The 16,702-nt window shown below is 42.7% G+C and overlaps 1 protein-coding gene across 2 annotated transcripts in view; it reads left to right on the top strand.

Moving 5' to 3' along the window:
* The window catches only part of LOC129707361 (EMILIN-3-like), a 33,249-nt gene extending 19,705 nt beyond the window's left edge, over window positions 1-13,544 (top strand). For both annotated transcript variants that reach the window (XM_055652342.1, XM_055652343.1), the window contains exons 5-6: window positions 5,411-5,542; window positions 11,015-13,544. In XM_055652342.1, coding sequence (XP_055508317.1) covers window positions 5,411-5,542; window positions 11,015-11,352 — 470 coding nt within the window. In that variant the 3' untranslated portion in view covers window positions 11,353-13,544. The remainder of the gene's footprint in view (window positions 1-5,410; window positions 5,543-11,014) is intronic.
* The last annotated feature ends 3,158 nt before the right edge of the window (window positions 13,545-16,702 follow it).

The raw sequence follows: 16,702 nt of genomic DNA, 5'->3' as shown, positions 1-16,702 counted from the left end.
TACCACTTTTTAGTTTATGAAGAGTAAAATAATATTATTGGCACTTATTGCATGTTCAACCACATTGATCGTAAAAAAAATAATTTGACAAGGTCACAAGTTTATTTCTGAACAGAATATGCCAAAATTATTTTCAAATTTGCTCCAATCCATGGTTGTAATCTATTTGGAAGAAATAACATAAGTATGACAACTTTCACATCCATTGCTTTCTCAAAAATGAATTGATTATGGTTAATTGAATGAGTGTAGATGATTAATGATTGTTAGTATCACTAATATCCAAGGCTTAGACAGAAATAGGTGACGTTTTGGGTCGAATCGTCGCCTATTCCTTTTCTCCAGAGAGCTGCTGTCTGGCCTGAGTTACTCCAGCTTATTGGGTCTATCTTTGGTTTAAAACAGCATCTGCAGTTCCTTCCTGCACATCCAAGGCTTAGACTATTGATTCTAAATACGCATCCATATGGGCTGGAGAATTGAGATTCCAACATTTAAATAAATTGGAATAAATTGGAAAAACCTGAAGAAACTATCATTTTGTCCATTAATTTCATGTTGCTTCCACGTATCTTTCAAGAATGAAATCATCTTACTCAGTGAATGAAGAAGGGTTTTGACCCAAAATGTCACCCATTCCTTCTCTCCAGAGATGCTGCCTGACGTGCTGAGTTACTCCAGCTTTTTGTGTCTATCTTCCCTAAACCAGCATCTGCAGTTACTTTCTACACATCTTATGAGGTTTATAGCAATGTAACATAATTGCCTTTAATTGGCCCAACAGGTCAGTAAATTCATGGGCTATTAAAAATGAATAATAAACAGTGGCTTTGCCATACATGTCGAATTTCAATGAAGACAGAAATGCTTTTAATAAATAGCTGGTGTTTTTATAATTAAGCATTGCACCCTGCTTGTTTGCAAATAATATCCAGGCGTAAGGTTTTAAAGATGCTGGAATCTTGAAAAAACAGTGCTGGGAGTACTCAATGGGTCGGGCAGCAACTGTGGAGGGAATGGACAGGCGACATTTCGGGTAGGCACCCTTCTTCATTGTTGACAGTCTGAAGAAGGGTCCCAATCCAAAACGTTGCCAGTTCGTACTTTCTGCCGATGCTGCCTGACCTGCTCAGTTTCCCCAGCACTTTGTGCTTTACAATTAATATTAATTTGCGTATGTCAGTCATTAGGGCCATACATTAAAAAAAACTTGTTCTGTTTTGAAGTGTGACGTGCGATTATTAATATCCATTAATGCGGTACAGTGTCAATTTAGTTTTAATCCTAGAGTCGTACAGCGTGGAAATGGGCCCTTCTGCTTAAGTTGCCCACGCCGACCAACATGCTCCATCTCCATTTGTCTCACCTGCCTGTGTGTGGCCCACACCCCTCTAAACCTGTCCTATCCATGTACCTGTCTAAATGTTTTGTAAGTGTTGTGATTGAACCCGTCTCAAGCACCAGCTCATTGGATATACCTACCACCATTTGTGTAAAAAATATATATAGTGACCTCGTCAATGTTTTGTACAACTGTAACGTGGCCTCCCAACTTCTATATTCAATACGCTGACTGATGAAGGCCATTGTACCGAACGCCTTCTCGACCATCCTATCTACTTGTGATGCCACTTTCAAGTAACTATGTACATGCACTCTTTGATATCTCTGCTCTCCAGCTCTCCTCATAGCCCTGCCAGAAATACAACTCCTTGCACTTATCTGTATAAAACTCCATCAACCATTCTTCAGCCCATCTGTTCAACCGATCAAAATCCTGCTGCAATTTTTCACAACCATCTTCACTATTTACAATATCACCCACTTTAAAATAATCTGCAAACTTACTAATCATGCAGAGAAAGGAACTGCAGATGCTGGTATTAATTGATGATAGAGACAATATGTTGGAGAAACTCAGCAGGTAAGGCAGCATTTCTGGAGAAAAAGGGAGAATGTGCAAACTCCGTACAAACAACAGTAGTCAGGATTGAACTAAAGCAGAATCCCTAATTATCAAGCCTAATGAATCAATTTCTGACCTTGTCATCCAGTTTACAATTTTTTTTGCAGTTTGGTATCCGATAGTTAGTTATGCTTCAGACTGACACTCCAGTGGAGTACTGAGAAGGTGCAGTGGAGTACTGGGAAGGTGTGGCACAGTGGTAGAGTTGCTACCTTGCAGTGCCAGATACCCGGGTTCGAATCTGACTATGGGGGCTGCATGCATACGGAGTTTGCACCTTGTCCCTGTGACCGCATGGGTTTTTTCTGGGTGCTCCGGTTTCCTTCATCATTCCAAAGATGTGCAGCTTTTGTAAATTTCCCCTAGAATGTAGGATAGAACTAGTGTATGGGTGATCGCTGGTTGGCGAGGGCTAGGTGTGCCGAAAGACCTGTTTCCACACTATCTCTAAACTAAACTTTGATTTAATGTTTTAAGAGGGAGTTAGATGTGGCCCTTGTGGCTAAGGGGATCAGGGGGTATGGAGAAAGGCAGGTACGGGATACTGAGTTGGATGATCAGCCATAATCGTATTGAACGGCGGTGCAGGCTCGAAGGGCCGAATGGCCTACTCCTGCACCTAATTTCTGTTTCCATGTTTCATTGACAGCACATCCACAGACTATCCACTCTCATGTGCATGAAGAAAAATCACATGGCATTATTTTGAACAGAGATGATTTACCCAGAATGCTGATTAATATTTATCCTTTGCTATACTTTGATAACGAACAAATGATCTAGACATGAGAACTCGATGTGCTCAAATTGACTGCCACTTTTCCTACACAAACTAGGGATAAACCAAAAGCACCTCAAATTCTTCAGTGGTTTGGGGGTATCAGAATATGTATGCAAAAGATGATAGAAATTCCTTTCCTTTCTTGTGTACATGAAATTATTAAATTGCCACGATCTTTCAATTAATACCATTACAAAGTGAACATAATATCTGGGTATGTCAGAAGGTCGTGTGATAGGAGCAGAATTAGGCCATACGGCCCATCAAGTCTTATTTGCCATTCAATCACGGCTGATCTATCTCTCCCCCAACTCCACTCTCCTGCCTTCTCCCCATAACCCCCGACACCTGTACTAATCAGCATTATATCTATCTGTGCTTTAAAAATAACCATTGATGACCTCCATAGCCTTCTATGGCAAAGAATTCCACATGTTCACCATCCTCTGACTAAAGAAATTCCTTCTCATCTCCTTCCTAAAGGAACGTCCTATAATTCTGAGGCTATGACCCCTAGTCCTCGACTCTCCCACTAGTGGAACCACCTTCTCCACATCTATCCAAGCTTTCCACTATTCCAACACTATACACTATTATGTCTACATTAAAAGAGTAGTTTACAGCATAGTCACCACTTACTGTATAAGATCCAAAGGAGTGCATTTCCTCTCAGGCCTGTTATAAACCAGTAGTACAATCAAGTCAGACACAAATGTTTCTTTAAAAGGGGATCAGTAGGAGCCTCTTGAGAGGAGACAAAGCTAAAACCTTCCAAACTTTGATTCTCTCCCACTTGGCACGATTTTGTACCCAGTAGCTTAGCACAAAGTGCCCAGTTTTCTTAACCTGAGAATGATATTCTAGCTTTTCTTTTCTCCTCCTGCAATCACTGGGCAATCACTGTTATCCCCATCACAATCAGTGGTAGGAAAATGACTAATTTGGCAGGTTTAGCAGCCATAAGCAACAGCCATGATATGCATTACATGCTGAATGTATTAAGAAAGCTGCATTGCAAGGTCAATGATCAACGGCAACACTTCAGACGGAACCATATTGAATGCATCAAAGGTGTTTCTTTTTGAACTTTGTTCAAGTTTTTGAATTCTCTGCATGTACTGGTTTAATATGAATAATAGCAGAGTTCGGGAATATTTTCCTTGATAATTGTGCCAAGTTTCACTTCAATTTATCCTTTGTGTTTCTATCCATCTGGCGTTGAAAGTAGTTTTGTTTAGATTACAGATACAGTGTGGAAAACTGGCCCTTCAGCCCACCGAGTCCATGCCAGCCACCCGTACACTAACTGTATCCTTTGCACCATGGACAATTTACAGAAGCCAGTTAACTGACAAAATAGCAAGTGTTTCGAATGTGGGAGGAAATCAGAGCACCCGGAGAAAACCCACACTGTCACAGGGAGAATGCACAAACTCCGTCCAAACAACACCTGTAGACAGGATCGAATCTGGGTCTCTGGCGCTGTAAGGCAGCAATTCTACAGCTGCACCACTGTGCCCCCCCCCCCTCTAAATATAAATGAACTGGTTTAGTTTAGTTTTAGTTTGGAGATACAGCGCAGAAATAGGCCTTTCAGCCCACCGAGTCCACACTGACCAGTGGTCCCCGCACATTAACACTATCCTACACACACTGGGAACAAATTACACATACACCAAGCCGATTAACCTACATACCTGTATGTCTTTGGAATGTGGGAGGAAACCGAAGATCTTGGAGAAAACCCCCGCGGTTACGGGGAAAACGTACAAACTCCGTACAGACAGTACCCTTAGTTGGGATCGAACCAGGGTCTCCGGCGTTGCAAGCAGTGTAAAGCCCCTGTCCCACTTGGGAAACCTGAACGGAAACCTCTGGAGACTTTGCACCCCACCCAAGGTTTCCGTGTGGTTCCCGGAGGTTTTTGTCAGTCTCCCTACCTGCTTCCACTACCTGCAACCTCCGGCAACCACCTGCAACCTCTGGGAACCGCATGGAAACCTTGGGTGGGGCGCAAAGTCTCCAGAGGTTTCCGTTCAGGTTTCCTAAGTGGGACAGGGGCATTAGGCAGCAACTCTACCACTGCACCACCCTTAATGTGTGCAATGTTTAGTCCATATACCTGTATTAAGCGCATCTACCTCAGGTCACAGCATTGAAGCTGAGCCCTCAAATCCTAATGACAGTGTCATCAAGTATTTTAATTGGCATGAACAATTTGGAGCAGAAGAAAAATGATTCACCAACTGTACACTGTGATATTATAAAACACTGATAACTCTGTGGTCAATTAACTATATAGCACTGCCATAAACCCCAATCAAGGAAAGCATAAAGTACAAAAATTGACCTTATTTTACAGTTCTATTTACTGTTCCCAACATAGGAGGAGATTTGAACAGATTTTTCCCATCACAAATATTTCCTGCGTTGGCAGTATCCAGCTGGCCAAAGCAGATTTTATTTATCCCAAGAATACTTACGTTAAATAGATCCAATATGCACGACTGTTTTCCATTGTTGAATGTTGCTGTCCAGGTTTAGTAATGGATTTTATTGGTGAATTTTCAATTCAATCAGTAAACTCGTCTAATTTTTCCTCTTAGTTCTATCACTGTCTCCTTCGTTGATAAGTATATTCATCACTCATATTTTATCAACAGGAAACAAGGGCGTTACAAAACACGTTATATTTTCTGTTGGTCTAACTGAAGAGCCCTTCACAGCTAATAATGGGGTTTTAAGGTTCAACAAAATTCTCATCAACGATGGAGGTCATTACGCAACCACGACAGGTATGACATCACTGGCAAAGCATGCAGTTGAATGAATGATACTTTATTGTTACATGTATGTAAGTTACCCCTAGTGAAATGCAACAACCTAAGCTGTACGCATGTGTCGCCACGTATTGGCGGCAACAATGTTACATAAGTATCGAACAGTCCTATCTACTGTCAGCTGCTGCACGTGGCAGTGAACCCCCCCCCCCCCCCCCCCTTTGCTGGTTCCCCCCCTTTGTTCTCAACTCGGGTCAGGTGGCAATTGCATGGTTGGTGCGGTAGTTTATCACTTCAATCCATCTTAAACCATTACACAAGTCACAGAAGCAAATCATTACTGTAAATTGCTGATGTGGTGTTGGAGTCTGCAGCGTGGAGGCTGTGGGCCTGGTGCTGAGCATGGAACTGGGGTGAGGCAAGGCTCCGGCCCGCTGGTGGGTCACCATTCCTTCTATCCAGAGATGCTGCTTGTCCCGCTGAGTTCCTGCAGCAGTTTGTGTCCTTCTACACCTATCCTATCCATGTACCTGTCCAAATGTTTTTTAAATATTGTGATAGTATCTGCCTCCGCTATCTCCTCTGGCAGCTCGTTCCATATAACCACCATCCTTTGTGTGAAAATGTTGCTGCTAAGGTTCCTATTACATAGAAACATAGAAACATAGAATTAGGTGCAGGAGTAGGCCATTCGGCCCTTCGAGCCTGCACCGCCATTCAATATGATCATGGCTGATCATCCAACTCAGTATCCCGTACCTGCCTTCTCTCCATACCCCTGATCCCCTTAGCCACAAGGGCCACATCTAACTCCCTCTTAAATATAGCCAATGAACTGGCCTCAACTACCCTCTGTGGCAGAGAGTTCCAGAGATTCACCACTCTCTGCGTGAAAAAAAGTTCTTCTCATCTCGGTTTTAAAGGATTTCCCCTTTATCCTTAAGCTGTGACCCCTTGTCCTGGACTTCCCTAACATCGGGAACAATCTTCCTGCATCTAGCCTGTCCAACCCCTTAGAATTTTGTAAGTTTCTATAAGATCCCCCCTCAATCTTCTAAATTCTAGCGAGTACAAGCCGAGTCTATCCAGTCTTTCTTCATATTAATCATAATCATAATCGTAATTTACAAGCCAAGTATATTTTGCAACATACGAGGAATTTGGTTTGCCATTAGTCATAATAAAAAGGCAACAAGACACACAACTACATAAAAATTGACATAAACATCCACCACAGCGGCTCCTCCAGGTTCCTCACTCGGATGGAAGGCAAAAAGTCTTATCTTCTTTCCTCCCGCGGTCGGGGGAATTGAACCATCCGCGACCAGCGATCGGGCTCCCACGTTGGGGCGGTCTAAGCTCCTGCATCGGGGCGGTCGAACTCCTACAGCTTGGTTCCCAAAATCCGTCTCTCACCAGAGACTGCGTGCTTCATGGTGTTAAAATCCGCGGCTCCCGCAGGTTCGAGCACCAAAGGCCGACCCCCGGCAAAGGGATCGCCCACTCCGATATGTTAAAGTCTGCAGGCTCGGAGCTCCAGAAGTCCCAAACAAGAGGGCGCCAACTCCACAATGTTAGGCCGCAATCCAGACGAAGATAAGACACGGAAAAGGTCGCATCTCCATCAAGGAAAGAGACAAGAAAAGTTTCCCCCAACACCCCCCCCCCACCACCACCACCAACAACACCTCACACATAATACAAAATTAAAAATATACTAAAACATACATTTTACAACAAACTAAAAACACAAAATAAGGAAAAGACAAAGACAGACCGTTGGCGAGGCAGCCATCTGGTGGCATTAAATCTTTCCTCTCTTACCTTAAACATGTGTCCTTTGGTTCTGGATTCCACACTTACCTGTGGTTCAGAGAGGACATCTGAATACTGCCCAAATACTCTTGTCAAATTGCTATTTGTGAATACATTCAGAGAACCACACAGCATGGATACAGGCCAAACAAGATGCCCCATTGAAGCAAATGCCAATGGCCTGCATTTGGTCCATTTTCTTCTAAATATATCCTATCCATGTGCCTGTCCAAGTGTCTTTAAAATGCTGCTATACTTACCTGTCTCAACTACTGACAGCTGTTCCATATAGCCACCAAGGGCTGAGTGAAAAAGTCAATGTGTAGTAACCTATCGAATCTTTGCACTCTCATCTATGTCCTTTGGATCTTGATTAGACTCACCTAGGTAAAAAGACTGCACATTTACCCAATTTATTCCCCTCATAGAACTGAACAGTACAGTGCAGCACGGCAAAAGAACAGGCTCTTCAGCCCACAATGTCTATGCTGAACACGATGCCAAGATCTCATATCAACCTGCACATAATCCATATCCCTCCATATCCCTGCATATCCATAACCCTGGCAGCGTGTTCCCGGCACTCATCGTCCTCTGTGTAAAAATAAAGTTGCCCTGCACATTTCCTTTAAACTTGTGTCCTCTCACCATAAAGCTATGCCATCGAGTATGTGATTTATTTCCTTCCTGGGAAATATCTTCTAACTGCCTGTCCTACCTATGCCCCTCATAATTCTACATATTTCTATCAGTTTTCCATGCAGCCTCCAGCATTCTGGAGAAAACAATTCAAGTCTGTCCAACCTCTCCCTGTAGCTAATACCCCCTAATCCAGGCAACATATTGGTAAACCTCCTCTGCACCCTTTCCAAAGCCTCCACATCCTTTCTGTAATGAGGCAATGAGAACCGCACACAATATTCCAAATGTGGCCTAACCCCTATAAAGTTGCATCCTGACATCCTGACTCTTATACTCAATGCCCTGACCAATGAAGGCCAGCACACCATTTGCCTTCTTTACCTATCTATCTACTTGTGTTGCCACTTTCTGGGAGCTACGGACTAGGACTCTGATCCCTCTGTATATGCTGGTGAGGGAAATGCCATTCATTGTATATTTTCCCCTTGCATTTGACCCCCCAATCTCGCACATGTGAGATTAAATTCCATTCGCTAGTTCTCCGCTCACTTCTGTAGCTAATCTATATCCCATTGTATACCTTGACAGCCGTCCTCGCAGTCCATGACCCCAGCAACCTTGGTGCCTTATGCACTCATTAACCAACCAGTCTACGTTTATGTCCGTTATTTATATATATATCACAAATAGTAGAGGTTCCCCCTTGAGATTGTTCTACAACGGTCAGAGACATCTTGGACATTAGCGCCAGGGAGGCTACACACCATCTGCTGCCTGTCCCCAAACAGGTCTCCTATCTCAATTGCTGTCTGACTTTTCCATTCCTGCCTGAGGCTCAGAGCCAGACCTGACATTGCACATCAGACCACTGCTGCTGCTACTCTCTTCCAGCCTTTCCTCTCCCACAATAGTAGTCAAAGGGGCATGCCGGTTGTAGAGGGGAACACCCCAGAGGATCCCTGCCCTTTCTGCCTACCCCCTTTCCTGGTGGTCACCCAACTACTTCCTATTTGTATTTGGGAGCGATCACCTCACTGCCCGGATAATCCCGAGGTCATCTAGCTCCAGTTCCTTCATGTGATTCTAAAGGAATTGCATTTGAACACACTTACAGCAAGTGTAGTCCTCAGTGGGACGTGAAATCCCTGCAGGTGGAGCATTCCAATATTCCACCTGTTTGTTCATTCGCTCGTGTGTCAGACGATGGAACTCGCTGTTGGCCTCCGTCGCCGTCCTGTCATCTCAATGACACAGACAGTAGCTGAACCTGCCATTTCCTTTTCCTCAGCTCTTCTCACTGAAGCCTCTTGAGCCAAAACCCCAGTTCTGCACTTGGCCTAAAACACAGCACTTCAACTGTACTGCATATTGGCCACACCTCCGCCCGGCTGCCCTCTCCCAACACCACCACTTCCAAAAGGACAGTCTGCTGAACCTTCCCTTCCTTCTATTGAGTGCTCAGTCAATCAAAACCCTGCTTCTTTAAATGCCCCCTCCCCCACCTTCTCAAAACAAACTCAACCTTCCTGCCAATTTTTCAAAATTGAGATCTCTCCTCTCAAAATGGCCACTTACCCACTCTCTCCCTGACCTTTGTAGGTATAAAAAACCTCTGTTCTGTGACTTCCCTTCTGTTTTATTGGCTGTTGTGTCTCTTTCTCAGTCAATTAAACACTCGCAAAGGCCCACAATGTTTGTGCTGAACATGCTGCCGTGTTAAACTGATCTCATCTGCCTTCATATGATCCATATCCCTCTATCCCCTGCAATTCCATGTGCCTATCTAAATGCCTCAAGCATCACCAGCATATCTGACTCCATGGCCACCCATGGCATTATGTTCCAAGCCCCCACCACTTTCTGTGTAAAAACATATGCCCTGCACATCTCCATTAAACTTACCCCCTCTCACCTTATAGCTTTACCCTCTGGTGTCGGACATTTCCACCCTGGGAAAATGACTCTGACTATATATCCTATCTATGCCTCTCAAAATTCGATATCTACTTTTGGGAGCGATGACCTGGTCTATGCCAGGGATGTGCAGCAGTCAGTCCTGTGACAGAGCCTGGCTCTGAGGCAAAGCCATAGCGGCAGGAGACTTGTTAGGGGGCAGACAGGCAGGAGATACTGTGGCACCAATTGAGATTCCAGGATAGAATGGTGCCTCCCTGGTGCCAGGGTCCAGGGTCCCAACCAGTCTCAGAGCAGCTGCATGACATTCTCGAGTGGGAGGGAGAGCAGCCAGAGGTTGTTGTGTATGTTGGCACAAATGGCATACAGTAGGTAGGAAAAAAGGGATGAAGTCCTGCAAAGGGAGTGGCAAAAGGCAAAACAGCAGAAACTCCAGGGTCGTGATCTCTAGATTACTCCCATTGCCAAGTACTAGTGATAGTAGGAACTTGAAGATAGGACAGATAATGCATGGCTGAGAAGGTGGTGCAAGGGGCAGAGATTCAGATTTTTGGACCATTGGGATCTCTTCTGGGGCAGGGGTGACTTGAACAAGAGGAATAGGTTGCACCCGAAGTGGAAGGAAGCTAATATCCTGGCAGGCAGATTTGTTAGTGCTGCACATTGGTGGTAGAGAAAGTGTTTACGATGGTGAATAAAATGCATTTAATGGTGGATAGTGCTAATCAATAAATTGTTTTGTCCTAATCATCCTGGGTGATGTTAAACATTTTGAGCATTTTGGACCTTATTAATTCAACCAGGTTGAAAATATTCCATTACATTTGATCTGTGCCTTGTAGGTAGAGGTGTGACTTTGAAGGTTTAAGAGACCATTCATCAAAGCTTACCCATTCTCTTACTCGCTATTTTGGGCTAATTATTCAATTGAACATTTATTATCTTCAGGATGCTGATCTGCATGTGGGAAATCAATGGTAGGTGATGCAAATCTTATAGAAAATACTTATCGCCAGGCCATTGTGTGGTGTGAATGGAAGTGGAACTTCAGACCAATGCATCAGTTCTAGACACTGCTCAATAGAATATAAAGCTCTCTTTATCTTTGTTTTGCAGGTATATTTACTGTTCCTCACAGTGGACAGTATTTTATTAGCGCTGTGTTGACTCCGCAGAGAAATGAACGCATTGAGGCGGTGCTGACAGTATCCAACGTAAGCATTGCACGAGCGGATACTGCGGGCTACAGGACTGAACTACTAGAAATTGCAATGGATAAAACTGAAAAACATCCTGGAGGTGGCCTTGCTGTATTCAGCCTAATCTTCAGGCTGAAAGCTGGTGACGAAGTCAGTGTTGTTCTCATGTCAGGAAAATTAGCTTACACAGGAACAGAGGAGCTGTACTCGACTTTCAGTGGTGTTTTACTGAATGATTTACCAATGCATAGCTGACAAAGCCAACATAGCATGAGCAGCTAGAACTGAAAGAAGTGGCCACCATTTGATTTTAAATGATTCCTGTATATCTCACAGCGAACAAACTGGAAATACTTGTTTCAAACGTAGACCTCTGGCAATCTGAACTACAGTAGAATGGTAATGATGCATGGCCAATCTAGATTTTAAAATCAAGAACCACTAAGTAAAACAAAACTGAGTTGCTGTACATTCAAGCTAAATATGTTTGAAAATAAGGACTTTAGATTGCTGTCCATGTGTTAATCCTCCGATAACAGTAATATCTTGCCAGAAAAAGACAATGCTGCAGTAACTCAGTGGATCAGGTAGCATTCCTGGAGAGCATGGATGGGTGATGTTTTGGGTTGGGACCCTTCTTCACCGGTCTGAAGGTGGATCCCGACCAAAATGTCACCTATCCATGTTCTCCAGGGATGCTGTCTGACTCACTGAGTTACTCCAGCAATTTGTCTTTGTCTGAATGAGTTAAATAGCTTAAGATTTTATGAGCGACCTTAAAAGAAATGTTTCAGTTGGGGCCATTTAATCTAACTAATTTTTCTCTTCAAAGTACAATCTGGTGCACAACAAGTGCTGGGGTAAATCAACATTTGGAGTTCAAAAATGTCCTGTATTGGTTTGAATATTATACTGGCATAACCATTGGCTACTAAACTGTATATCAGGGTATTAGCGACCATCAGCCAGTATAATACAGTTAGATAATACAACCAGGCTAAGTTTTGTTTTCTTAGACATTATGATTCAGGTAGCCTAAAACGTCCATGTAGTTGTCAGTGTAATTTATTTTGAAATGTAAACTGTAATACTTTATGAAAATCCTTCATTCCCTTATGCAGGCTGACCTACATAATCCATGGCAATTTTCATTTCTTCACTTTAAGTTGATGGACATTGCCTTTCATATTAAAATATCCAAAGATTTAGAAAGTAGATAAATTAAATTAACGGTAGTTACCTGGACTCAACAGCAATAAAGAGAAAATTGAGAAATGAGGGAACATACATTTATCCTCTTATGCGCAATAACATTATTTCTATCAATATGCCAATCATGGTCAGTTATAACAGAGAATTTTGATCAAGGGGTCTTAATCTTTTAGCAGTTGGCAACTCGTAAGCTTTCAGTGTTTGAACATTATTGATCGATAAATTGTTTTTACATCAGAGCATTAATTAGATTAGTGCTATATTGCATTTGTAATATTCAGTAACACACTTTTATGGCAGAAATTAAAAACTGCATCTTCAATATTGGTATAACATGTTACTGAGTGGTTGTGAATGGTTAAAGATTGTGAAGTGGATGAATGTATTTAACTGAAACTAGTTGTGTTAAAAATAACATTCAAGTACAGATTATAGCATAGTAATTACTTAAGTACTTGATCAATTTACTATTTTAGTGAGTTGACGGTAGACTGTAGTTTAGTTTAGTTTAAGAGATACAGCTTGTAAACTGGCTCTTCGACCAATCGAGTCTGTGCCGACAAGCAATCACTCCCGTACACTAATTCTGTCCTACACACGAAGGACAATTTACAGAAGCCAATTAACTTACAAACCTGTACGTCCTCCAGAGCACCTGAACAAAACCCACATGGTCACAGGGGGGACATGCAAACTCCGTACAGACAGCACTAGTAGTTGGGATGAAACCCAGGACTCTGGCGCTGTAAGGCAGCAGCTCTACCCACTGTGCCACAGAGGAAACTGCCAGAACATTTGTAGTGATTTGAAATATTTGTCCAAAAATGTACTGAGAAAATCTATAATTGTTAATATTTAGTAATTAATGCTAGCATTACATTGCAGTTCAGACATTTTTTTTAAATATAACTAAGAATTGTTCAACATACACATGAACTTGAAATCCTCTTGTTTTGTATATTAGTGTACATCTTTGAACATATGAAACTTGGTGAAAAAGCAAGTTTCTGGTGCTATTTCTGTAAATTAAATACACATTTTCTACTGTTTAATTTAATGTTTGCAATAAACATGGTTTAAAATTATGCCAAATACAGAGTGAAATCAATTATGTAACTTGTTATAGTTCATACACGATGACAATCTTGGATGTTCATGCGAGTTAAAACAGTGTACAATGGAAAACTGGGCAATAAAAATGGAAAACTGGGCAATAAAAATCTTTCAATTTGTAAGCACGTAGATTTTTTGAAACATAGCAGATCTGTCTCAGAATAGGCATCATTAACAATGGCATTGGGTTTACTACAGAAAATGGACTGGGCACTCCTTATCAAATTGGTCTTGCCATTTCCAATGCCTGATGCCAATGCAGCAACGTAATTCCCGACATATAGACAAGGGTTTCGACCCGAAACGTTGCCTATTTCCTTCGCTCCATAGATGCTGCCTCACCCACTGAGTTTCTCCAGCACTTTTGTCTACCTTCGATTTTCCAGCATCTGCAGTTCCTTCTTGAACATAATTCCCAACATAATGTTCCTTTACACACGCGCCCTTCCCAATCATGAAAGGCACAATGTTACAACCTGGCCCTGAGCCACCATAGACTGCACTTCACTATCAACCTCTAAATGTGTGCATTGGGCTACTTTTTCCCACAGAACCTGAGATCTGGACATAGCTATTAGCTCTGCACTAGTAAGTGTGCAAAGAAAAGATGGCCTTGATCCTCACAGACCCACACACAATCAGTTCTGGCGCACCTTGCAGCAACTGACTTTTTAAAAATATATTAGTTGTTCAGAAGCAGAACATAAATATTTGGAAGACATAATTGACTGCCTCTCAGAGACAAGAAAAATATTAGTGGTGGTACGACAGCGGTGGATTCTGTATTAGGTGTTGATTTTGGTGTTAGACAAACTTATTGGAATCCGTAATGCCCTGAGCAACATTACCTAAATATGAAAGAGAGACTTCTTTGAAGGTATCAGCAGACTTTAGCAACAAACCACGTTCCAGCTTTGGAATAGAAAGGGTGAATGCAGAGTAGGGTAATCAAGGACCAGATGACATAGGTTTAAGAAGGTGAGAAGGGGAATATTCAATAGGAACCCGAGGGGTAACTTTTTCACACCGAGGTGGTATATATATGGAACAGCAACCAGAGGAGATAGTTGAGGCAGGTACTACAATGATTTAAAAAAAATAAAAATATTGGGATGGATACATGGATAAAAAAAGTTTGTTTAGAGGGATATGGGCCAAATTCGGGCAGGAGGGTCTAGTTTAGATGGGGCACCTTGGTATGGACATGTTTACAGATACAGTGTGGAAATAGGCACTTCGACCAACCGAGTCCATACCAACCAATGAGCACTAATACACTAGTTCCATCCTATACCCTATGAACAATTTACAGAAGCCAAATTAACCTACAAACCTGCAGACCTTTGGAATGTGGAAGGAAACCAAATTATCCAGAGAAAACCCACATGCTCACAGGAAAACATGCAAACTCTGTACAGACAGCATTTGTAATCCGGATTAAACAGCGGATAGCGCTGTAAATCAGCAACTCTACCACGGCACTATTGTGCACGCAATGCTCCAATTGCAGCATAACCCAAGGTTTATCGAGCTGCATTTTGAGTCTTATAATATTTCGACCAATGAAAGGAAGCATACCATAAGCCCTCATCACCATTCTATATTCATATAATGCCACTTTCAGGGAGTTATGGACCTGGACCCCAAGATGCCTCTGTACATCAATGCTGGCAAGTGTCTTGCCATCACCGTATACCTTAACCATTGTTATATTAAACTACCAATAGTTTTCTCATTGATTAACAGATTAACTTCCCCCACTGATATCCCACCTGGGCTACATTCAGACCAACATTTGTCACCTACACAGATTTCCTCTTTGTAAATCTATCCCCGAGATTTCTCATTATAATTAAGGGAAATTATGTGTTTCCGACTTTCTGAAAATTCAGTTTAGACAGTTCTCTGGAATTAAACCATTACGTAACCCAAGGACCCCAGTACATTTTAAATATCCTGAATTCAACTTAAAGCTCAAACTTTAGGGAAGTATGAAGCAGTGGCAATCATCCACAGTTGAGATCAATGGCAACACATTAAGATTAGGTGCACAAACCATTGCTCTCAAAATAGGCCCAATATATGCAGCACTCTTGAAGTTGCCAATATCTAACGCAGCAAAACCCAGCCATGCACCAGCACTCGGACAACTCCTCATGCGTACTGCTTGACCATGACCCAGGTCACCATCTCCCATACTGTTACCAATCTCATCATCTCTAGCGATTTCCCCTCAACGGTATCCAACCTTATATTTCCCCTACCCTGTATGGCCTGTTTCTATCTCCTTCCCAAAACCAGCAAATAGGACTGTCCTGGCAGCTTCATTGTTCTTGCTTGCCACCCCAAACCCATCTCCAAATATTTAGATTCTACCTTGTCCAACCCCCCCCCCCCCCCCCCCCACATAATCTACATCCAAGACACCTCCTGATTTCTTCAACACTTCAATAACAATTCCAAGGTCCCAATTGCCTCATCTTTACCATGTATTTGCAGTCCTTTTACACCTCCATTCCATACCAGGAAGGTTGCAGCCCCCCCCCTCGTTCTTCCTTGAACAGCTCCAATCTGTTCCCCTCTACTTACCCTCTCTGCCACCTGGCAGAACTTGTTCACACCCTCTACCTTTGAATCCACTCACGTTTTTCAAGTCAAGGGAGTGGCCATGGGCACTCTCATTGGCTCCAACTATGCCTGGCTTTTTATTTTGGTTATGCAGGACAGTGTTTGTTCCAAAAACATAATCCCCAACTTTCCCCAAACACTGGCATAATCCCCAACTTTCTCTGCTACAGCAATAACTGCATTGGGGCTGCCTCCTGCACCCGTGCAGAACTCATTGATTTCATCAACTTTATTAACTTACACTTTGCCCTCAAATTCACTTTGACCATCTCTCTCCCTTCTCTTGATATGTCTTTCGACATCACAGTGGACTACTGTCTACTATAAACCCACTGACTCGGTTATCTGGACTGCACCTCCTCCCACCCTGCTTCTTGCGAGAATGTCATCTCCTTCTCTCATCTTCAACTTCTCTGCTGCATCTGTACTAAAGGTGTGGTTTTCCACTTTAGGAAATCTGAGATGTGATCTCTTTTGTAAAACTGGTTTTCCCTCTGCTGCTGAAGATAGATCCCTCACGCACGTCTCTGTGTCCCACCGTTCTGCTCTCACTCCCCATCCAGACGGAATAAGGAAGGGTACCGAACCAAAACGTCACCTGCCTATGTTGTCCGGAGATGCTCCCTGACCCGCTGAGCTACTCCAGCACATT

Source organism: Leucoraja erinacea, chromosome 21 (assembly GCF_028641065.1).
Source record: "Leucoraja erinacea ecotype New England chromosome 21, Leri_hhj_1, whole genome shotgun sequence".
Lineage (NCBI taxonomy): Eukaryota > Metazoa > Chordata > Chondrichthyes > Rajiformes > Rajidae > Leucoraja > Leucoraja erinaceus.
The sequence above is the reverse complement of the archived record's forward strand: the minus strand, read 5'-3'. Positions and strand labels throughout refer to the sequence as shown.